Source organism: Rousettus aegyptiacus, unplaced genomic scaffold, assembly GCF_014176215.1.
Source record: "Rousettus aegyptiacus isolate mRouAeg1 unplaced genomic scaffold, mRouAeg1.p scaffold_m13_p_7, whole genome shotgun sequence".
In the NCBI taxonomy this organism is placed as follows: Eukaryota; Metazoa; Chordata; class Mammalia; order Chiroptera; family Pteropodidae; genus Rousettus; species Rousettus aegyptiacus.
The window spans coordinates 39837957-39862429 of NW_023416310.1; the positions used below are offsets into that span (position 1 = coordinate 39837957).

At 32.4% G+C, this 24473-nt stretch overlaps 1 protein-coding gene and 1 pseudogene across 14 annotated transcripts in view; both read left to right on the forward strand.

Moving 5' to 3' along the window:
- Positions 1-24473, forward strand: part of EHBP1 (EH domain binding protein 1) — a 292696-nt gene that overhangs the window by 130111 nt on the left and 138112 nt on the right. For all 14 annotated transcript variants that reach the window (XM_016163002.2, XM_016163001.2, XM_036225110.1 and 11 more), the window contains 2 exons: positions 2380-2620; positions 13415-13604. In XM_016163002.2, the coding sequence (XP_016018488.2) occupies positions 2380-2620; positions 13415-13604 (431 nt within the window). The remainder of the gene's footprint in view (positions 1-2379; positions 2621-13414; positions 13605-24473) is intronic.
- On the forward strand, positions 20613-20731 carry LOC118606298 (annotated as a pseudogene).

Genomic DNA, 24473 nt, shown 5'->3' on the forward strand with positions numbered 1-24473 from the left:
TAGCAATTCTGGGTAGCTTCCATTGAATTGTTTACAAAGAAAAAAAAAGATAGTCTTATATAGACTTTTACTTGGGGCTTATTTAAAAATTTTGTTTTAGTGTGGTCAAATATTAAAGCTCTAATGTTGAAAGAGCATAGTATTTTACCTAGCTGGCATACAGTAAAGTCTCATTAGTTGGCCTATCAAGTAAGGTCAGGTTGTGGGACATACCAGTATTGGCATAGTGGGGTTTCTTCTCCCTCTAGACAACTCCTCTGCCCTCACACTCAGAGTTCAATGAGCCCCTCAATTTCTCACTCCCTTTCTCTGGCTGAGAATTACAATCAGTAATGAGAACAAGTTGTGCATATGAATAGCACGGAGCAGAAAGAAGATTGAGAACCACTGTTGTTATATATACAACATAATTGGAAGGAATAAACCCAGGTATTTTTTTTCCTGGGTCATTTTTCTTATCAAGTAGTTCTGAACTCTTAAATCTGAGATAAGAGGTATTGAGGAAGTGAGACTTCTGTTTTATTAAACTGTTTGCTAAAAGTAAATGCAAGAATGATTAACCACTATTTACATCTTTTAGACTGCTGTTATGAAAGCTTCATGAGCTTTAAAGAAATTTGCTGCTACCTGTCATGGCGAAAATGAGCTTTTACCTTTAGGATTCACTGTTAGAACAATACTATTTTATAATGTACTCTTCTTTCTCTTCCTTACTTTCTCTCTTCTTATCAGATTCTAAATTAGTAAGTTAAATTAATGAGATTTTCTTTTGTTTATGAGCTAATTATATTAAGAACATATTTTAAATATTAATGGTTACAGTAAATCTTAGAGGTAATCTAGTTCTGCTGCCTCTTTTCATAGGTTAGGAAGCTGAGGCCTAGAGTAATCAAATGATTTGAACAAAAGCTTTAGGTAAATGAAGGTGGAGTTGGAACTAAGATTCCTAATCAAGTATCTTCTTTTAACCACACAGCTTCTCCTTAATTACGTATTATACATTTGAGTATATTGAGGTTTAAAAATATTGCCAACATATTTTGAGACGTCAATATTTGAGTTTTCCATTTCAAAATCAAATAAGTAATTTTCCAAATTATGTAGGTCCGTTTCCTGAGGTATAGAAAAAAGTGGCAGATACCATGCAATATTGTATTTCTATATAGGAGAGGTTAGCTAACCTGTTTCAGATATTCATGCCTATAGAGCTCTTTGAAACTTCTTCAATTTGGGAAAATATTTTTATTAGCAAAATACATGATCAAATTTTGGACAGTTTTATTAGAAATTTTAGTTTTGTTTTAAAATGTTAATAAACATAAAAGAAGAAAAGGATGGTATTAAGTACTTCATAAATATATTTGGAGGACATGGTGGTATTTTAGTGCTTTCTGTGCTATGAATCATTTATTTTTTATTTTATTTTTTTATAATCCTCCCCCCACACTTCTACGCCTGACCTATGGATGTTGCCATCTCCCCTTAAGAACTGGATCTCTGAAGGTGGGGCATCTCCTCTCCCACCAGGATATGGGCCATGGCTCCTCAGGAGCTAGAACCCAGGACCTTCTGCATGTAAAGCAGCTGTGCTAACCACTACTCTATGGAACAACTCCATGAATCAGTTATTTTTAAGAGCACCTTTGTTTTTAAATTCAAACTTGAAATAATGAAATGCAGAAGAATTTTGTGTAACATGTCTATCAGCTTATCCATAGGATTTAATATAGTGCTTTCAACCTGAAAATTCTTATGTTATTCCTTCGCATTATTAAATATTAATTGGATCCAAGTTACTTTGGAAAAAAGACATCTCTTGAAATGCTCTAAAGATTTAAGGTCTATAGCATACAGAAACCTGTTCTTAGAAGACTGCAAAAAACATATTTAGTGATATGTGGGTATATTTTTGATATAGTCCGAAATGAATTTTCAAATCCCTACATGGTCTTTGCTTATATAATCTCCAAAGACTATTTTGAAATTGAATCCATGTTATGTTCATTTAAAAACAGAAATTTATTATGTATAAGTTTTAGATGGCAAACTAATATAGTGAAATAAAATAGGCAATAATTGAATGTTGTGCCTCTATGAAGGTTAAAAATTTCAAAATTGGCATAACTGTATGCTAATATTATTAGAGACTCCAAGGGCATTCTAAAGATGCCATTTCGGGGAGTACCATTCTTGGAAAAGTAGACAAAGATCTTAGATATCACATCTCCTGAACTTAACCCCTCTAAGACATATTATTGCTTTGACTCTTTTAGCTCCATGGAGTTTATCAGTTCAAGATTGAGCATTTTTGAAAGCACTAAAAAATAAGAAAATGTCAGATAATATTAATTTGATTAATCTCTTGGTACTGTTTTATAGAACCAACCACTGAAACAACTTCTCCTAAAAAACCAGAAGAATCTTTTTATAATAGCAGCTATAATCCCTTCAAAGAGGTACAGACTCCACAGTATTTAAACCCATTCGATGAGCCAGAAACCTTTGTAACTGTAAAGGATTCTCCTCCCCAGTCTGCAAAGAGAAAAAATGTAAGACCTGTGGACATGAGCAAGTACCTGTATGCTGATAGTTCTAAAACTGAAGAAGAAGAGTTAGATGAGTAAGTACATTTCATTTTGCTAACATAATAGGTCAATCTTTATATTAACTACAGGAATCCTTCTGTAATAATTCTTTAGGTGGATAAAATGAAGTCTGTTTCAATGTTAATATACAGTTTACGAGTTAGTATCTATCTCTTCCCTTACCTGAATTTTTATCATTTTGACCGTTATTCTCCCACCCTCTTCCATGTGTGTGTGGATTCTAAACTAACAAATGAAGGGAATATGTTCCTGGAATCTCTGGTTAGAATTCCAATAGTGTCTTCCCATAAGAACTATGTTATAAATGGCACTTAGGTGTTTTTAATTGATTACTGTAGACATTATTTTCAGTTATGTTATGGGTCTATTGTGGGAACCAAGTAATTATTTATGATATTGATTTGATGAGAAAATTTGTTCAAATGCCAAACAATGAAATTAGAGAATTTATAAATTGGGAGTTATCTATAGTTGAGTTATTACTCTTACCACAAGTTTATTGACCACAAGCTCAATATAAATAATCAGGATGATTAGACCTGCCATTTCACTCAAGTCTAAGGTGGGAGTAGGAGGAGGATGTGTTCACATTGTGTTCTGAAGTTGAACAGTGTACTACCTGTGTGGCTATAGACTATGGCCCTGAGTGGGTTAAAAAGCAACAGCAAAACTTTCACTTCTGTCCATGATGGAGTAACACAGACTGGATATAGCTTCTTGTCTTAACTAAAAAACTGAATACTTTATGAAATAACCGTTTCAACAGTAGACACAAATAGCACAAGACAGTGATCCCCGAGAGAACAGAAACAAAGAAGGTGAGCTCTACAGTTGTCCAAGCTTTATTTATAGAAAAGAGCTTCCAATTGCATTAGGGAAAGAGAACCTAAATACCCTAGTATAGGTGTATCTGGGAGATATTGTGGATTCAGGTCCAGACCACTGCAATAAAGCAAATATCACAATAGAGTGAGTCATATGAACTTTTTGGTTTCTCAGTGCATATGAAAGTTATGTTTACACTATATATTGTAGACTATTAAATGTGGATCGGCATTATGATTTTTTTTTTTAAAAAAAGCAATGAACATACCTTAATTTAAAAATGCTTTATTGCTAAGGCGCTCTGATCATCATCTGAATCTTCAGCAAGTTAGTGTTTATGGCAAGATAGACTTGCTCAACATGAGGTTGCTGCAAACCTTAAATTTAAAAAACTTTATTTGCGAGGTTCAGTAAAGCGAAGCATAATAAAACATAGTATACCTGTGTTGAGGAGACTGAGTTTGGACTTTGGGGGTACTGAGGAGCTAGGATTTGTGGACAAGGTATCAGAGAAAAGAGAGCTACTCATAAAGTTTCAGAGAGCTATAGAAGGTTCCTCTTGAGTCTTTAGATGAGTACTGATCAGAGCATGCATATAAGTAAATTACTGAGGATAAAGAATCTGACAACAAATCTCTGGAGTTCATCCAGAATGAAGAATCATTTGCATTTCTACCAGCCAGAGAGGAAAGACTTCCTAACATTTGGGACATCAAGTTAAGTCCTCAGAAGGATATTGTCTCAGTAGTAGGGCCAAATTAGCCCTATATTGAAGCCTATTCTGGACCTGCCCAGTAAAGCTTAAAGCAAGGCTCAAAAGAATCAAAATGACTCCAAGCAACTTAACTGCATCCCACATGAAGCTCTGGAATACTAAAGGAAATACCAAAAAATCCACCCAAAACACAAAATTTGCAGTGTCTGACAATCAGGCATATAATGAAGCAGAAAAATTTGACCTAGAATAAGGAGGAAAAACAATTATTAGATGAAATGGCAGAAATGTTGGAATCAATAGAAAAGTGTGATAAAATAACTATTATGAATATATTCCAGGTATTCAGGAAGGTAGAAGGAAGCATGAGCATAGAAGATATTAAAAATAAGTCCAAATCCTGTTTTTAGAGATGAAAAATACAAAGTCTGAGATGAAAAATACACTGGATAGAATTAACCCCTGTTAGATACTGCAGAAGAAAGTATTAGTGAACATAAAGACATAACAATAGAAACTTATCTAAATTGAAACATAAAGGGGGAAAAAAAGAAAATTGAACAGAGGATCAGTGAGACAACTTTAAGGGTGCCTAACGTATGTGCAATCGAAATTCCAAAGAAGAGGAAAGAGGATGAGGGGGACAGAAAAATATTTGAAGAAATAATGGCCAAATGTTTTAGAAATTAAAAATTTAATTATATGTAATTACCTACACGTCCAAGAAGCTGAATGAACTTCAAAGACAGGAAACATGAAGAAAACTACAGCAAGGCTTCTCAGTGAAAACAATTCAAGTCAGTAGAGACTAGGCTGATATTCTTAAAGTACTGAAAGAAAACAAAGACGAAAACAAAAAACCTGTCAACACAAATTTCTATCTGCCCCATCCCAAAAAGGCTATTTTCAGATATCCAAAAGCTGAGATAACCCATCACCATCAGATTTGCTTTGCAAAAAAAAGTTGAAAAGAAGCTCTTCGGGCAGAAAGAAAATGACACTACTTGTAGATTTGAATTTACACAAAGGAGTGAAGAGCACAGGAAATGGAAAATATATAAAATATATAAAATACTTGTCTTATTTTTTTAAATCTCTTTAAAATATAATTGACTTTAAAGTTTAAACAATAATATATTCTGTGTTTTATGATGTGTAGAAGTAAAATGACAGTCTTAATAATTGACAGTTAAGACAATTTTGCATAAAGGCTGAGACTGGGGAAATTGAAGAATGCTGTTTTAAGCTTCTTACACACAGTGTTTCTTGAAGATACACTATTTTTTTTTTATAGATGACAATTGTTTATATAGAAAATCATAAGGAATCTCCAAAATGTTTACCAGAACTAAAAAGTAAATTTAGCAACATTACAGGATATAAGATCAATATACAGATTCAACTATATTTCTCTACAGTAACAATGGACAACCAGAAATAAAAAAAATTTAGAACACCATATTCGAAATGTAAGAAAAAAAGAAAAGACCCTCAGGGATAAATTTGAACAAACATATGCAATAACTGTGTGCTGAAAGCAAGCAAACATTGCTGAGGGCAATTAGAGAGAGAAATGAAATGGAGAGAAATACTATGACCGTGGATTCAAATCGATTTATATGTTCAGTGCTGTCCCAATCAAAATTTTGAAGTGACTTTTTATAATAATTTATAAGCTAATTTTAAAGTGTATATGTAAACGCAAGGGACCTAGAATAGCCAAAATAATTTTGAAAAAAAAAAGATTGGAAGACTTACACTACCTAGTTTCAAGGCTCATTAACGAAGGCATTGTGGTATTGCCTTAAAGGTAGGCATATAGGTAAATAGAAGAGAATGAGAAAGTCTAGACATAGATCAACAAACAGCTCTAGAACAAATAGATGTCCATATACCACCCTCCCCCACAGAACTACAACTGTTACTTCATACCATACACAAATTTTCACTAAAAATAGATTATACACCTAAAAATAAGAAATAATACATTGGAACTTCTAGAAGAAAGCACAGGAGAAAATATTAGTGATCTTGGTTCAAGCAAAAAATTTTAAATAAGATGCAAAAGCACAAAGAATCAAAGAAAAATTATTAATTTGGACTTCATCAGAACTAAAAACTTACTTTCTTTTAAAAAAATATTAGCAAAAATGAAAAGGCATGTCACAGTTTGGCAGAAATTCTTTGTAAAATGCATATCTGGCAAAAGACTTCTGTCAAGAATATGTAAAGAACTCTTAATAAGAAGACAAACTTTTTTTTAAAGAGGAAAAAGATTTGAACAGACATTTCACAAAAGAAAATATGAGAATGGCCAATGTGCACACGAAAAGATGACAAAAATCTCAGCGATCAAGGAAATGCAAATTAAAATCAAACAAGATGCCACTACACACCCACTAGAATTGCTCAGATTTAAAAGACTGACTATACCAAATACTGTTAAGGATGTGGAGCCACCGGAACTCTCATAGAACTCTGAGTTCTAAATGGTACAACCATTTTAGAAAACTAATTGGGCAGTTTCTTAAAATGTTAAACATAAACCTATCATTTGACCCAGACATTCCATTTTTAGGTACTATTTCACCCAAGAGAAATGAAAGTATATATCCATAAAAAGATTTATACATGAATATTTTAACAGCTTTATTTATCTTAATAGCAAAATGTGGGAATTACTCAAATGTCCATCAATGGTAAATGGATAAACAAATTGTGGTATATCCCTACAATGAGATACTATTTGTAATAAAGAAAAAACAAACTATTAATATAGGTAACTACATGGATGAATCTAAAAGTCAAGTTAAGGAAGCCTGACCAAAAAGGAGCACATATTGTGTGATACTATTTATTTAAAACTCTAGAAAATATACTCTATAGTGAGAGAAAGCAGATCAGTAAGTAGTTTCCTTTGATTGGAGGTAGAAGAAGGGATGGATTAAAAGGGGTACAAGAAACTTTTGGAGGCATGGAAAAATGTCATCTTGATTGTGCTGATGGTTACACACTTGAACACATGTAAAAAAGCTCATCAAATTATAGTTTTTAAGTAAGTGCCATTTATTACATATCAATTATACCTAAAGCTGTTTTTTTAAAAGAAAGAAAAAAATGAAACACTAACAATCTTTTAACTTTATTAACAAAAATATCGTGTCATTTGAGTGATTCAAAACCTGGAATTCTTAGGCCTCCAGGTCTCTGATGAAAAAATTGGTGTGAGTTAAAGGAGATCTATAAAATATTTAACATTTTCAAAATAATAATAATAATTACATATTTACTTATAGTGAGGCTCTATGGATCTTTGCTTTCCTTGGAAATACATGAATTTTACTGCATTAACATTATTTGGATTTTGGAAAAATTATTCTTTCCTTTAAAATACAGTTTAGTAGGAAAATATTCTAAACTATGGGATATATAGGTTGAGGGGGTAATAATAGAAAGGCTTCTCTGATGCATGAAAGTTGGGAGCAGTTGCTTTGTATGAAGAGAGAAATGTCATCTCTCCCCTGAGCATTGGCTAGCTCCTGTTTTGAGCAGTATTTTATTTCTAGGTGCTGCACTTACCAAGGGGTGTTGATAATTCAAAGCATTAATAGAGTAGAGCAAGAGTCATTAAACTTTCCAGAAACCACATCAAATGCACAGTGATTGAGGACACAGGGACTGTTTGACTTAGAAAAGAGATGATTTAATTTCGTTAACCAATGTCACCATGAAAAGAAAAGAAAAGAAAAGAAAAGAAAAGAAAAGAAAAGAAAAGAGATGATTTAAGAGAACTATAATAACCAAATTCAAGTATTTGAAAGATTTGTTTGAAAGAATGAGGTAGTTGACATGTTTTCTATTGCTCTGGAACTGCTTCTCAACTTTTTCCCATTTTACAACAGCTAATGGCTCTCACATGTGCCACATGCTTCCATAAGCATGGCTAGGTTTTGATAAAACCTAAAAACTTTCTACCTCCTATAAGTATGTAGAATTACATCATAATCATGTTATTCCAAAACCAGGTTGATATCTCCGTACTAATTAATAAACATACAGTGTTTGAAGAAGTTGGCTCAACTCTTGCTAAAGTTATTATATTTGTTTTCTTTGAAATAGCTAATGTGTGATCAAAATAAAATTTCTCATGGGTGGTGTAGGTCCTGAGTAATAGCCACACACCTGGAGTATTTGAATGTAAATGCAAACTTTAAGTACAAGCATTCAGTCCTTCCAAGATGTCTGAGTATTACACAACACACACACACCCAGCTCTCTCCTATTAACAAATTAAAGAGACATCTGATGTTTGCTTAAACTTTTAAAATGCCTTTATAAAAACTAAAATCAGAATAACTGGGTGTTTCCTTTTGACTATTCTTTTTTCCACATGAAAGTCATAGTCTTTACAAGTTTCCCATGAATAAAGAACATTCTAAATTGCTCAATCATCTGAGGTTACCAGAGGGAGCTGATGATAAACACTCCAGCTTTTTTGTAGGAATATACACACAAATTCTAAAGATCACTCATCAACTAATGTGAGAGTTTAGGAAGAACTCTATATTAATTGCTTATTTGATATTTTTCATCTTGTTTCTCTGAAAGTTTGTAGGTCCAACTTCAGTAGTAGAAATCTTCCAAAATTTGTTTACTACAATAATAAACTTATGTATGACCTTTCATCAGGTGAAAAGCCTATATGACTCATCTTTCATTACCAAACTCTTCCTGTATCCTCTGACCTAAAACTATCCCAGAAAAGAGCACTGAGTCCTTTGATGTATAAAACAACCTTCAGAACCTCAGCCCATCCATCAGCACCAGGAGAAAGTATACACCCTTCAGTGCTTTTAGCACGTGTCCTTTACACGTAGCAACCATGTGGATTTCTCAGTTTTCTCAAGCTTTATGGCTAGTTCAGCCATTCAGTTTTTGTTGCAAAAATGATAAATGATAAAGCAATAATTTTCAAAACATTTATGAAGTGACTTTTGAGGTTCAGCATGAAATCATTTCTAATATTGTTGTATATCAGTTTCTCAAGGAAAATTATCATTGAATTTTATTTAGAGAAGCTACATACTCATTTTAATAACTTTGGATTGCCTTTCCAAAAAAACATTCAAAGTGGAAGGAAAAGGCTAAATATTTTACTATACCCCGCTTCATATTTTTCCCGTATGTTTATTAATCCTATTTCTAATCAACTTATAACTTTTTTTTATAATTCTTTTTTCTTGGTGAATTATTTTATGAACCATGAATACTATCATTTAAAACTATTCTGTCCAATTTTCTACTAATATAACTGATAAATTTTTAATTCACAACCAATCTATTACTCAAGTATACAGTACAAGGATAAAAACAATTCTTTTTTATAAAAATAATTCTTTTTTATTCAGAGTGATGTAGGAAGCTCTCAAACATAGATGATCAACAGAGTGTGAAAATTATGCTAATTCCTTAAATAATTTTTCCTTATTAAAAATACTAAGTATTTTAAAAATGTATTAATCAGCAATTACATAACTTGTCATTATAGAGAAGGGAGTCATTTCACAATCATATATATATATATATGTATATGTATATATATATTACTCATTCACTTTTTATAGTACTCTTTTATTGATACATACTTTATATAACATGAAATTCCATATTTTAAAGTGTATACTTCTCTGGTTTTAGTTTATTCACTATGTTGTGCAACCATCACCACTATTTGATTCCAGAACATTTTATCACTCCAAAAAAGGAATCCCATACCTATCAGTAGTTAGTTCCAATTCCTCTCTTCCCCCATCGCCTGAAAACCGCTAATCTATTTCTGTCCAAATGAATTTAACTATTCTAGATACTTCATATAAATGGAAACATAGTTTGTTCATTCTTAAAGAGTAGAAAATTCATTTTTAGATAGGAACCTCTGATCTATAAGGAGGGATCACTCAAAGCCCTGAGAAGTAGAAGCTTCTTGTCCTTTTTCTGATTTAGTACCTAATTAGTGATTGTGCCTAGCACACTGTTGTCTCACAGGTGGATTGCAGGTCTGTAGAGACACTGATTCCCTAGTAACTCATTTTCCAGCAGCTTCCTGTCTTTACTCCAGCATGCCATATAAATTTTATTTTTTGCTACATGTCATAGTGTAAAACAGCTTGAGAAACATAGCTATAATTGATTTAAGAAAATGTCCATTTTTATTATGTTTCTACTAATATAGCCCTCAAGAACCAGCTTTGGAAATGAATTGATCTGAGCTCCTTTTCTACATCCATTTACTTTCTCTACAAAGAATACCAGTATTCAAGTAGTTAGAGGAGACCTAAGTGGTTAGAAGTAGAGAGAGACATGAAGAAAAAGGACAGTATTTAAATACCTTTGTATACATACTATATATGTTTTATAAAAGTTGTATGGAACTGAGAATTGTAAATTCAGTTATATGAAGTGCACTGAAGAATTGCCTATTGTAAGGAATTTTATCAATTTTTTTAATAACTAGCCATACTTACATAATAAATTAATAATAATAATTATTGTGACAGCTGCCATCTTACAAACTACTATGGAAATTTGTTATAAAGAGATTTAACCAGGAGTAATTCTTTAAAATATCACCCAAATAATTCACATAACTGAATTAATTCTATTAGATTGAAGTATGTCTGTTCAGTCTTGAAACATTTAACATCAGTTAGCAAGTAGTAAGTTTTGGGGGGAAAAAGATTTTTTTCTTTTCTAAAGTTTTAGAGTTAAATTTTTTGTTGTTGTTTTTATCCTATTTCGTTATATTTACCTGTATTTGAACTATTCTTATAGAGTTTGAAAAACAGCTATATGAGGCTATCAATAAAATTAGCAGGATAAGCAAGATCATTGTAAGGATTACATGGATTAAAACAGTGCTTAGCACAACATAAACACTTTATAAATATTAATAATGTTATTGGTAAGGTGGAATGTGACACCTTTTCTACCTCTTTTCAGAGAGAATGTTTAGCTTTTTCTGAACACCTAATTGTTTTAACATTGTTCCTTGTTTTGATTTCTCCAAGTTCTTCAGTAGGTGGTAAGCATAGATATAAATACTTAAGTGTATGTTGGTCACTAGGCAAGAATATTTTGGTCTGAAAAGCTAATTTTAAAATATATATGTGTGTGTATATATTTATATATTCCCTGTTTCTTTCTTTCTTTTTTTTTCTCTTAAATGCACAGACATAAGAAGAGGAGGAACAGGAAGTAGGTTTTTTATGTACATGCCAACCCCACTCAGTTAAAAGCAGCTACCCTGAGCAAAGTTGAGAGAGATTCTGAGGCTGTACTCCAGCTCAGTGGGAAGGAGTCACATGATTCTAATTGTTGCCATGAGTACAGAGTACGAGTAACCTCACAAATATGATGTATTTCACATCTCTGATTTAAATATACTTGGTAACCAGAGTCTCATTGACCTGACTGGATATATAAATCTTTAGGCAGAGGTGTTGATAATTGGTTCTAAGTGCATCTGGTACTACTGTAGTTCAAAGAACATGCACAGTTGAAACAGAGGGTTATCACTGGTTCACGCCTTATATGCCTTAGGTGGAATTCCCTTGTTATAATCCCTACGTTTGGGTGATCTAGTCCTTAGCTTTGTAGACTCAGAAATTCTGTTATTATTGTACACACCAGATGTTGGAGTAGAGTTGAAAAAAATGCAATTAAGTAAAAAACAAGAACCAGAATAACAGTTTATTATTGTGTAATAGGAAGAATATTCATATATACTAGATACATGTGTTTATGAATGACTAACAAGAAAAAAAATTATCTGCTCAAAAAGGGAGTTAACAAGGAAGATTTTCTTCTTGGGCCTAGACGCTAGGTAGAGGAAAAAAGTCTTTCCTGAGAAGTTGTAAGCACAGGCCCACCCTCACGTGGATTTGACATTATATTGACAAGATTGTCTGGGAAACTCCAAGCCAAGAAAGTAACATACAAAGTGGCTCGCTCCTAAAGTACTTGGCAAATGCAAGTACATCAATACATAAAACATTCTGAAGAGAGGCACTCCCAGCTCAGATTACATAGGATTTCCTCACATTAAGCCCTGAACTCACAATCTAGAATTACAAAACATACAAGGAAACAGTTTGCTAAGAGAAAGAGTCAGGAGACAAAGGAAATACCAGGATTATATATATAAGAACTTAAAATAATTTATCAGATAGACTATAAATATGTTTAAATGATTAGTGGCTCAAATCTCTGTACCTGAGGTATTTTACACACAGCCATATGAAGAAATATCTTACTGAAGTTCAAAATTCATTATATTAGATACAGATGAAGAGAGAAAAATTTAATTAGATTATAGATGTGAGGGAATTATCCACAATGCAGCACAGGAGGAAAAAAATTGTAAAAATATGAAAGAGAGAAATAGTTTAACATATATCTAATAATATTTACTAAAAAAGAGAATGGAGAAAATAAAGAAGAGGCTATCAAAGTGATAATGGCTGATAATTTTTTTGTAAGTAATAAAACACATGAATCTTCAGACTCAGAAAATATAGAGTCTGAAACAGGATAAATTAAAAGCAATTCACACCTAGATGTGTCATAGTAAAATTGCTCAAAACCAGAAATAAAGAGATCTTAACAGCAACCAGAGATAAAATAGACTTACAAAAGAGCAGTGATAGGCTGACATTAGGCTAATATCTTCAAAGTGCCTGAATTCTCTACCTAGCTAAACTGTCATTTAAGTGTCAGGCTGAAATAAAGGCACTTTCAACTCTTGAGATAATTTACTGCTAAGAGAACTTTACTGAGTGAACTTATAAAAGATGTTCCCTAATGAGAAGAGAATTTAACACAGAGGAAGGGATGAAATGCAAGGAAAAAGATGTTTGTTGTTGGGAGCATAAAAAAACAAATCAATATTTCTACATCTAATTTCTTTTTCCTTGGGTGTGATATATAGTATTTACTATTATTAAAAACATTTTTCTAAGGGTCTATATATAATAAGAGCTGAGTTAACCTTGTGTTAAAAGAATTTAAAAATACTTTTTAAAAGGGGAAATTTTATCATTAATGATTAACAAAACAGATTAAAAGTGATTGCTTCTGAATCATAGGTTATCACTGGTTTGGGTTTTTCCTTATTTTCAGTATTTTCTTGTTTTATAACTGAACATATTATTTTAGTTAGAAATAAGCCATGTTTAGGAGACATTTAACAATAATTTCTTCTTTTATTTAGATCAAATCCTTTTTATGAACCTAAACCAACTCCTCCTCCAAATAATTTGGTAAATCCAATTCAAGAACTAGAAACTGAAAAGAGAGTAAAAAGAAGAGCCCCAGCCCCACCAGCCATCTCACCAAAGACTGGAGGAGTAAATGAAAACACAGTTGTTTCTGTAGGAAGAGATCTCTCCACATCTCCTAAGGTAGGAGTTTATTCTTAGTAAAACATGTATTAATGTTTGCTTTTGCCCCCTGTGCAGTTTAATTAAAATTAAGGAAAGTCATCGTTAACTATTTTTGATGATTTAAAAGTAGAATTCAAGTAAATCCATTATACTGCAACATTGTATATATGTTTGGGAGACTATAAATTTATAGTACAGTATGGATTGGATAGTTTGGGTAAAAATTTGTTTATAAAATGAAATTCTGAAACCAGGAGAAGAAAAGCATTATAATTATGTGTTTGGTGGTTTAAACGAAGGATATTCTAAAGCAGCTGGATATGAGGGATAGCTTACACTGATATAGAGGAAGGAGTAGAAATCATCCTTTGAGAAACATACTGGAAAGATTAAGCCTCAGTGCAGAGAAATACTTTGTTGAAGAATTTCAATATTGTCACTTTGATTTATATGAAGTTACAATTTTGGTCTTATTGTCACTACTTTTTTTTTTACAAATTTTTATGCATAATAACTATATGTATAGGTAAAACAATGTTGGAACAGAAGTCTGAAACTTTTAAATGGTTTAATTGCAAATAATGCATCTATCATGTAAGGTAGAAATGTTGGATTTAGCAAGTTTTTTTTAAGTAAATAACTTTTCCTTATCTACTCATGGGTGTTTTGTTGTCATTACCATATTACATTATGTAATTGTCACAGATAGTTAAGGAAAAATTAAGATGAACTTGAGAAGAAAAGTAAAGGTCACAGATCTCCCAACCAGTAGAGACAGGATTGGAACTGACATTTTCATCAACCATGTGATATCTGAACCATATTCCATCTTAGGTGCCTGAGCTGCTGCTGTTATCAAGGGTATCGAGGTTCAGTAGTTTCTGTTGGATTTTTTACTTCAGTCTGTGGCTTTCATTAAATTATAGAGTTCTGAAATAGTTTGTTTGCCTATATTTTCATTGTTTTAGGGAGAGATTGAGTTCACTGATCTCTTCTCTCTGCTGTTTCAAGAGTCAACCTCTAGGTGTTTGTTTTTATATCAGGTATTTTTTTTTATTCCTCTAACTTTAGGAGGGAGAAACTAGGACTAAATTCTGTCTTGCAATTGGCTAGGCAGTGGGGAGTGGAGGACTCTAAATGAAAGCAGCAAATGGTAGAAATGTAAAGCAAAGGAGATGGCCAATTCCTGTCCCTATAAGGGGGAAAAAAGACAGTAACAGGGGCACTAATTAGAATCAAGAAGCTATTTAAGTTCTTTATTCATTCTAACTATCAAGAATACCTAAAACTATCCCTGTCTCCCCAAATCTCTACTCCATTATTCGTTCCCTGCCCCATCGTCTTCCCTAATCCATCAGGAGTTTGAAGCTAATTAAAAAATGCTAATCTCTTTGTAGGAGAATGGAAAGGAACTTAACAGTGCCTATTGTGTGCCAGGAAATGTTCTATTACGTCATTGGATCCATAGAACTGCCTGATAAATACATACAATTATCTCCGTTTTACTTATAAGAAGCTGAATTGTAGTAACTGGTTCAAAGTGATAAAACTAGTAGTGACAGTGCCAGGATTAAAGTTCAGGTATTTTGAGTCTAATACCCTACTTTTCCCACTGTGTCATTTCACCTCTAGAGAGGTATTTCCAGTTCCATTTTTTCATAGAAACGTTGTTACATATGGTAATTAAGTTCTGTTGTAGCGAAGTATAACATGGCTATTTTTTTAACATTATTTTGAGGATACTGTTCCTCTGCAGATAAATTGTGGAATAAATGATGCTTATAGGAAAGACTGAGCATTTTACCACCCTGCTTCTTTTGGAAACTGCCTTGTGATTCTCAGACACAGATAGTAGAAACACAATCAGTCATATTCACAGTAACCTGCTGATCTGAAAGTTAGTTCAGATAACAACTATGTGAAATGCAGCTGTGAAAAATTAATTTTAAAAAAGATTGCTGATATTAAAAAACAAAGTGCATAACATAGTATAATACTTTTGTGCATATAAAGTTTTATTTAAAAAGCTTTATTCACACATATACACTTATACACATAGATATACACCTATACATTATGGAATGAATTACAAGTAACTTAATAGTGGTTACCTTCAAGGAGAAAGGTTTTGGTAGAATGGAGGGTATGCACAAACTTGAGGAAGGCATTGTTCTTCCTGTTTTAACCTTTCTGTATTGTTTGAATTTTCAAATCTTATACATGTTTTACTCCTTTTTGTTTGTTATATTAATAGAGATTATGGGGTTATGAGGTTATGGATTTTTTGTAGTTGTTACCTTCTGTAAAAGACACAAAATTACATTTCCTAAAAAAGATTTATTCTTCAAGAGAGGAAGTCACTCTTGTGTTCAATCAGGGGTATTAAACTTTTCGGTGGTGGCCTGGGTTTCATGCGGTACCTCAGTGTTCAGCACTGGAGCCCAGGTTTGGAGGCTCAGCAGGAGGATGCTGGACCCTCTGTTTCACTTCCACAGCTCATATCCACATTTATTTATTTTATATGTTGGAATCCATGTAAGATTTCATGTAAAAAAAATTAAAAGGACCATTACACAACAAAACAAAACAAAACAAAATTTGAAAATACTAACTACACAATTATATATGAGATAAAGATTAGACTCAATGGCATACTTACTGACAGTAATAAAAAAAGATAATAAATAGGAGATGAAAAAGCACAGTGATGATATTGGGCTTATTCAGAAATTTATATATGTATATGCATACACACATACACACACACACGCATATGTATGATAAATGATATATGACAGGTGAAATAACCTGACATTAAACAGCAGTTATCCAATAACTTAAAATGATAAGTTAGACTCAGTGGTAGCTGACTACCATTTACTGACTGTGAATATAAGTTAATAAATGTATAACTAAACTAGATTTATTTCATACAACTTAGTATAAAATGCGCTCCAAGTTATAGGAAAGAGCTTAGTAACATAAATGATATTGTTGCCAGATCCATCTACTAAAATATATTATTAAACTATATGTGCAGTTTCATAAAAACCACAATATAAATAGTCGACCGTTTATGACAATAAAGAATTAAAATAAATTAAACTATGCTTTTGTGTTAGCACAGAGAAGAGCCCCACTGCACAGTCAATGATGGAATGGACCTGGTCAAGTAGGGAAGGGCTCCCTCAAAGATCCTGATTGGTGGAGCTCCATTTGTTGACAGTGATACTACTGTTCACTTGCTCCATCTCTAAAAGTGAAAATCCCATTTATAGCTCAAGGCCCAGCTAAATAACTGAAGCCTTCACTCATATCATTACCTCTTTCTAGAAAGTTCTATTAAAGGCCTAAGGTTTGCACTTGGATGTTTTTCAACTTGACTACAGATTGCAGTAACTGTGGGAAGCCCAGGGTAAACCAATCTCAAAGTTACATACAGCAGCAGTCCCTTTGATTCGTCCTAGCAGCGTATTCAAACCACAGGGCAAACACCCTTTTCGGCTCTTTCACAGAAAGCTTCCTTCTAGAAACTTCTTTACCTCCATTTCTGTCAATGCAAGACTGTTCAGAATGGTGCCTGTAGGCCATTCATGCTAAAAAAACAATAAGCACACGGTCAGACTATTAATTTCCTCATATGTAAATTCATAATGTCTCAAACATTCCAAGGAAAATCATAAATAGAATGAGGATAAAAATTTAATTGAATACAATGATAAATACACAGTTATTTTGTAAAATAAAATGCCAGGCTGCATTCAGTAACAGCTGGGGGACAAAAAGATAAGCTTAAGTTACCTATAAAAATTTTTACTTACTAGAGTATCTTATCAGAATTCTCTGCTCCTCAATAATACTGCACAAATGGGATTCTCCTGTATGTACCACCTATTCTTGGTTAGTACTTTTTTGTTTGTAACTAATAGAAACAAGCCATTTGGTTGATTTTTTTTTTTCTTAAGTAAAACGGATAACTTGTTAAAAAGACTCAAGGAGATTTTGCAGAACCCTAGGCAGAGTATATAGCAGGGCCTCAGGAATCAACCTCAATTGTATCTGCTTCTCTCTCTGGAATGCCTTTAATCTGCCTTTACTTTTCTAATGATAATTTAGTCAAGCTTATTTTCTCACTGTACAATAATTTGTTTTAGAATTTCCTATCTCCCCCATACAAAGCTACCCTTCTTTCAGTGTGGCTGACTTTAGCTAAAGGTTAAGAACAAATTACATTAAATCAACTACTTTTTCTTAATATGTATGTGGAGACTCCAAGAATTATTTTTAAAGATCTTATTAATCACATGAGTCTCTGAAATTTGAATTGGAATTAGGATTATCTGTGGGCTATAGGAAGCTCCAAATGACAGTTTAAATTAAAAAAATTATATCTTTGAAAATATTAAAACTCCAGTGCTGACACAGTAGCCTCACATAGTCAGGGATCCAGTCTCCTATTTTGCTGATTAACCAACCATCCTTAGCATAGACTTCTGCCTTGTGGCTCAAGATGGCTGCTTGAGCCACAGCCAACCCTGTTCCAGCTGACAAGGAGAACGGAACAAAAACAAACAAACAAACGAAAAACCCCCAGCCACACTTACCTCTAAAGAGAGGCTAGAAAATGAATCTTTATTCTGGGCAATTTTATCACCCAGCTAAAAAATCAAGGGTTCTTTACTAAGAAAGAAGAGTAGAATGGATATTAAGGAATAGTTAGCAGGCTGTGCCATAGATTTTTATTTATGTGAATTCCATAGTGGCAATGCAAATGAGCCCAAATCTTGGTGCGAGATTATCTCTTCTATGAGAAAACCTGAATAATAACTACCTGAAATAGTCATTTTAAAATGACATTTGAAAACCAGTCATGTAAACCTTAAAGGAAAATCATCAGAATATTTTACAATTGAGCATTAAAAAGTCCAGAAACAGTATAACAGCATGCAACAATGAAAACCCATGCATACAACAAAAAACCTACCAAAAGTTGAATAATATTTTCTTCAAAATCACACTACATTTATATAATGATGTCTGAAAGAATTACCGGTGGAGGTATTGGGAAACATTCCTTTCTTTTTTGGCACCTGCATTATAAATTCTAAAGTATATTTGGACATATGTACTATAGGGCCTGGACTATGGCGAGGCGAGAGAGGATCCTTGAGCACAAAATTTAAGGAGGCACTTCCTCTCAGGTTGGTGCAAATGCAGCCTCTACATCTGCCCCACCCAAAGAGGGAATTCCTTCTTCAATTTTATGCTCTAAGCACTGCCTTGCCTCACTCTAGCCCTAGCCCTGGTGCACAGATGGAGCAAATCTGACAGTAAAGGCCTTTGCAAACTGAAAGAATCAACAACCATAGCATTGAGAACATCTTTAAAAGTTAGCCCTTGATTTTTATGACTATTCAGTAGGAGTGATGGAAATGCTAAATTTTTGTTTAAAAAAAAAAAAAAACAACCGAATAAAATGCTTGCCTTTGAAACAAATTTTGCAAAATAATTAAGTGTAATTTTCAATGGTTGCTCTTTTGTATCAATATATTTTTGAATAACTGAGTTAAGGTATGTGTCACAGTTTTCTAGCTGAGGAGTGAATTGCCACATTTCCTTATGGATACAAAAGTGCCCTCACATAGGAAAAGAACCTGAATAAGGTAAATAAATTATCCATTCACTTTAATGATAAAGAATAACTCACAAGTTTGGCTTATTTGCTAAATGCTTTACAAAGGCTAAGCAATTAGTAATGAATGAGTGTATATTGGCAGGATCACATTAGGGTACATTATTGATGATAAATGTGAAGGAAGCTTACCTTTTACTGTATGGAGAAGAGGAATGAAACTAGAGTATTTGAACAAATTTGTACAAACTGAGACAGAACCTTCTCAACTCCCAGTACTGGGTAAACTTCTGTAATAATAAGAAACAAACAAAACCCAAAAAATTTTAAAAACACACAACCAAGTACACAGCAAGGCCAGAACTAGGGTAAAGCAAGAGAGGCAACTAAGGTGCAAAATTTAAGGAACAACCTACTCTTGCAGTCATACTTGTACAAACTTGGCACTTGTTTAAACCCAAGCATGAGTGTCTCTTTAGTTTTGACAATAGATACCGCATTCTTAAGAAGACACTCATTCTCAGTGTCATGCATGAATTTGAAAATGAGTGCCTCATTAAAATTTTTGCAGAAAATTGGTCAATAAAAGGGAAACAATCTTAGATATTAGAGCAAATAACCTTTAAAACAAACCACAAAAACGAAAGTTATTTTTTATAAAACTTGTAGTTAACATTTTAATGATTTGACTAGACATTCCATTGATAAATGAAACACAAGAAATTAGAGAAATACCATATTATTTCACTTATATGTGGAATCTAAGAAACAAAACAGATGAACAAACAAAACAGATACAAACTCATAGATACAGAGAATAAGCTGATGGTTGCCAGATGGAGAGGGGTTGGGAGATGAGTGAAAAAGGTGAAGGGATTAAGAAGTACAAGTTGCCACTTATAAAAATAGTCATGGGATGTAAAGTACAGCATAAGAAATACAGTCATGATATTGTAATAGCTATGTATGGATGTCAGATGGGTACTAGATTTATGGGGTGATCACTTCATAAATTATATAGATATCTAACCATTATGTTATATACCTGAAGCTATTATATTACCTGTTGACTGTAATTGAAAAACATTTTTAATACAAAATAAAATAAATGAAATTAGCAAGTAGTCATCAAAAATAATGTGAGTCAAAATGTTAATCATGAGTAATCTAGATAAAGAATTTGTGGTCTTTCATTGTACTATATTTGCAAATTTTCCATAAGCTTTATTTCCTAAAAGATGATAAAAAATAATTTGAGAATATGAAAGAGCTCTTAGATATGAGAAAAATATATTTTTCAAATTCGAAAATTGTAAACACTTGATAGAATATCACAGAACATCAAATTAATGAATTAGGCAAACATGAAAATTTCTCTTTAGAATTCAAGGTGGGTCTATGGCCATGCTACCCTGAACAAGCCTGATTCCATCTGATCTTGGAACCTAAGCAAGGTCAGGCCTGGTTAGTATTTGGATGGGAGACCACGTAGGAAGACCAAGTGGTGTAGGCATAAAAAATAAAAAAATAAGGGATTGTAAGCTGACAAGGTCCTTGCAATCTGTGAGGTCAACCAAGGGTTGCCTTGCCAAAAAAAAAAAAAAAAAAAAAATTCAAGATGAAAACTGAAGAGATTAAAATAATGGGAAGAAAAATAAGAAAATAGAGTTAGGAAATTTATTATATTTATAATGAGAGTTATAGAGGTGAGAACAGTTGAGAAAAATAATTTATCAAGGAAAGAGAAGAGAATTTACGTGAGCTGAAGTCTTTACGAGAGTTTGAGTCTTCAGATTAAAAGGGCTCATGAGTACCAGGTAAAATGAGTGGAATAAAATCCAAATCTAGGCATGTCATGATAGTACTTTTGATTTTGCAAGGGCATGTACCTACAAAGGAAAGATTTTACCATCAGATGCTTTTGTAACATTAAATGCTGGAGACAATGGAGCATGTTTATATAATTAAAAAGAATAAATATCTGCAAAGATCGAGAAATATCAGATATATAAAAAATTATGGATTTATAATAATACCCAAATAATTGACTTCAGAAGTTACTAGGGCACCAACTCATTATTATATAAATTGATAAATGAAGGGAAAGAGTCAAGTATTTATTCTTGACTTTCCTTAATGAATTGTATTCTAAGATAATTTAATAGCTGATGAGGGAAAGTTCTTCCCCATAGAATTCTAGCTATGAGATGCAGAAGGAATGATATCATTAGAAAACTCACCATTTTATAATCTCTAATGAAATAATGGTGCAAGCAACAATCAGCATTAATGCTAAAATCATTAGAGGAAAGGTTTTATAATAGATGAATGGATCAGACTGATAGTACTCAACCATAGTGATAAATCTTAATAATATTAAGAGTAAGACAACCAGTCATTTTGTGCTGCCTATATATTGCAATAGAAAGCATATGGAACTACCTATAAAGTATTCTTGCCAAAGAATTAAACTGAGATCTAGTGAAACCACTGGTTATAATAACTACCACTTTATAAGAAATACTTGAGAGTAGAGGAATATGTGAAATGACACCATAAAGATGCAGTCATCTAAAACAGAATGTGGGAAGTCATCCAAGACAAACGACCTAATTCATTTAATAAATGAACAGCTTGGCAAAAGTGGAGGAGGGGTGGAGAAATTACATGTTTTAACTATATTTATCTTTTTGAGATATGTACTAGATTATCGTTAAAAATTGTAGGATTCTGGGATTTGTTTTAATTACTCTGAAAGAAAAATAAATGTGTGGGGGTGGTTATTTGGAGGGAATGATGAAACAGAATTAGAAAAAATGTCAATAACTTTTGAAGCTGAGTGGTGATTGGTTACATAGGTGCAACAATATATTTGTTCTGTTGAAATTTTCCATTATAAAAATTTAGAAAACAAAAGTCACCTGAAGGCTTGGGGAAAATGTAATTACAATAAGATACTGAGACAAAAAAGAAAGTATAATACAGAGATTATATTTGAAGACATCATGTCTGAGAACTTTTCAAAACTAATAAAAGTTATAGTCCGCTGATTCAAGAAGCCTGGCAAATCCCAATCAGGATAAAAGAACTCTAAACTCAGACACTTCATAGTGAAGCTTCAGAAGATGATTAATTGATTGATAGGTAGGTAGGTAGGTAGGTAGGTAGGTAGGTAAGTAGGTAGGTAGGTAGATAGATAGATAGATAGATAGATAGATAGATAGATAGATAGGAGAGATTTTTAAAAAGCTCAAAGGTGGGAAAAAGCTAAAAAACCTTCAAAGGAAATTGATGATTTCGTAACAGCATCAATAGAAGCTAGAGACAATTAGATGATATCTTCCACATAATGAAGGAAAATAACTACCAGTCTAGAATTGTATGTCCAGTGAAAGCATCTTTTAAGAATGAGGACCAAAATAAAGATGTTTCTACACAACTAAATGTTAGCAGCAGATCCTCACTAAAGAGAATTCTAAAATATGTAATTTAGGCAGAAGGAAAATATTCCTTAGAAGGTCAGGAATTTAAGAAAGAACATCACATAATGACAAAGATGTGGATAAATTTACACACAAATTGACAATATAAAACAATAATATCTCATGCAGGGCTGAAATAAAAGAATTAAAATATGTAACAACCATAATATATAAGCTGGGAATGAGGGTGAGTATGCTAATGTATTCTAAGATCCTTATATTATTAAGAAGAAGGGTAAAGATGTTGATTGATTGCTCTTAAGTCATTGATTAGTTAAGTAAGCATGTTGTAATTTTTTGGGCAACTACTAAAAGAATAAAAACATGATGTAAAACTTTCAAACTAGGAGAAAGAATAGAAGAAAGATTTTAGAAATAATTTCTGAAAAGGAGAGAAAAATAAACACAAAGTGGCCGGAACAAAAAGAAAACTTGAAATAATTTGATAGATTCGGACTCAAATTATTATTAATTATATTAAATCAAATTGGGATAAATACATTACTAGATATAAAGCTGATCATCTCACTTATCATGATAGAAGGTTTAGTTCACCAAGAAGATATAATTTTTGAATTTGTATCTACCTAATAACATATTCTCAAGATATACAAAAACTTACTTCGAAAGAACCACAAGGAGAAAGAGATAATCCATATTATAATGAGCAATTATAGCACATCTCTCTATATAATGGATGGAATAAACAGACTTTAAAAATCAGTATGATTTAAAGACTCAATGAACAATTTTGACCTCATAAAATACTGTATTATGCAATTGTAGAATTCATTTCTTTACAAAGAGTGGCTATATCTTAGACTGTAAAGTAAGTTTTCAGTAAATTTCAGATGGCTAAAATTATGATTTTTTGCCCATAGTGCAATTAATTTAGAAATCAATAACAAAACAATAACTAGAACAAACCCATATACTTGAAAATTTATATATCCTTTCAAGTAACCTATAGGTCAAAGAAGAAATTATAAACAGAAAATAAACTATAATCCGATGAAAACTTTTTGTTTTACTACTGTGTTGGTGAGGAAGATGTTTACAATCAAGTTGAACTCCTGTAATCATTTCAATGAAGGTTTTATGTTTCCTTAAACTTCTTGCTTGGCACTATTTTTTAATATAAGTCCCAACTTGAAAGGCTTGAAAAACAAGCCTAACATGTTTGAACTTGGAGAAGAGTCTCAAAAACAATCACAGTACAATTGAATTAGTGGAGCAAATAGATACCTTAAAATGGCTTAATATTCCTTTTACTGTTTCCATGGCATTAAAACAAGAGGTTTAAACATATTTTAAATAGTAACAGATATTCTTTAACTGCTTTTATACAGAAGGCCAAACTACTGTAGGACATATAAACTCTTTAATATTTGGATTAAGAGTTGTGATTTAAAGATTAATATGTATACTATATATTGGCACCATTTAGTACCATTATCATTAAGGGCGTGCGAGCATTTTCTTTGCAAACCTGCGTGTAGTTAGATCATTTCATTAGGTCTTAAGTTTATAACTCAGAAATCTTTTTGTCCTTTTTAAATAAAAAGACTTCTAATAGTCAGCATTCATCATAGTGCTGCAGAAAGACTTTTAAAGCTAGATTAAACCCCTCCAATAATGAGACGCAAAGCCAATAGTTGAAAATACATCATGAATAAATTAATAATTCTTTGGGCATGGAAACTTTGTATTTATATTCTAGAAATAAATTCCAAAGTTTGGGACCTTTCTCATACCCAGAATGCCTTGTGAAGT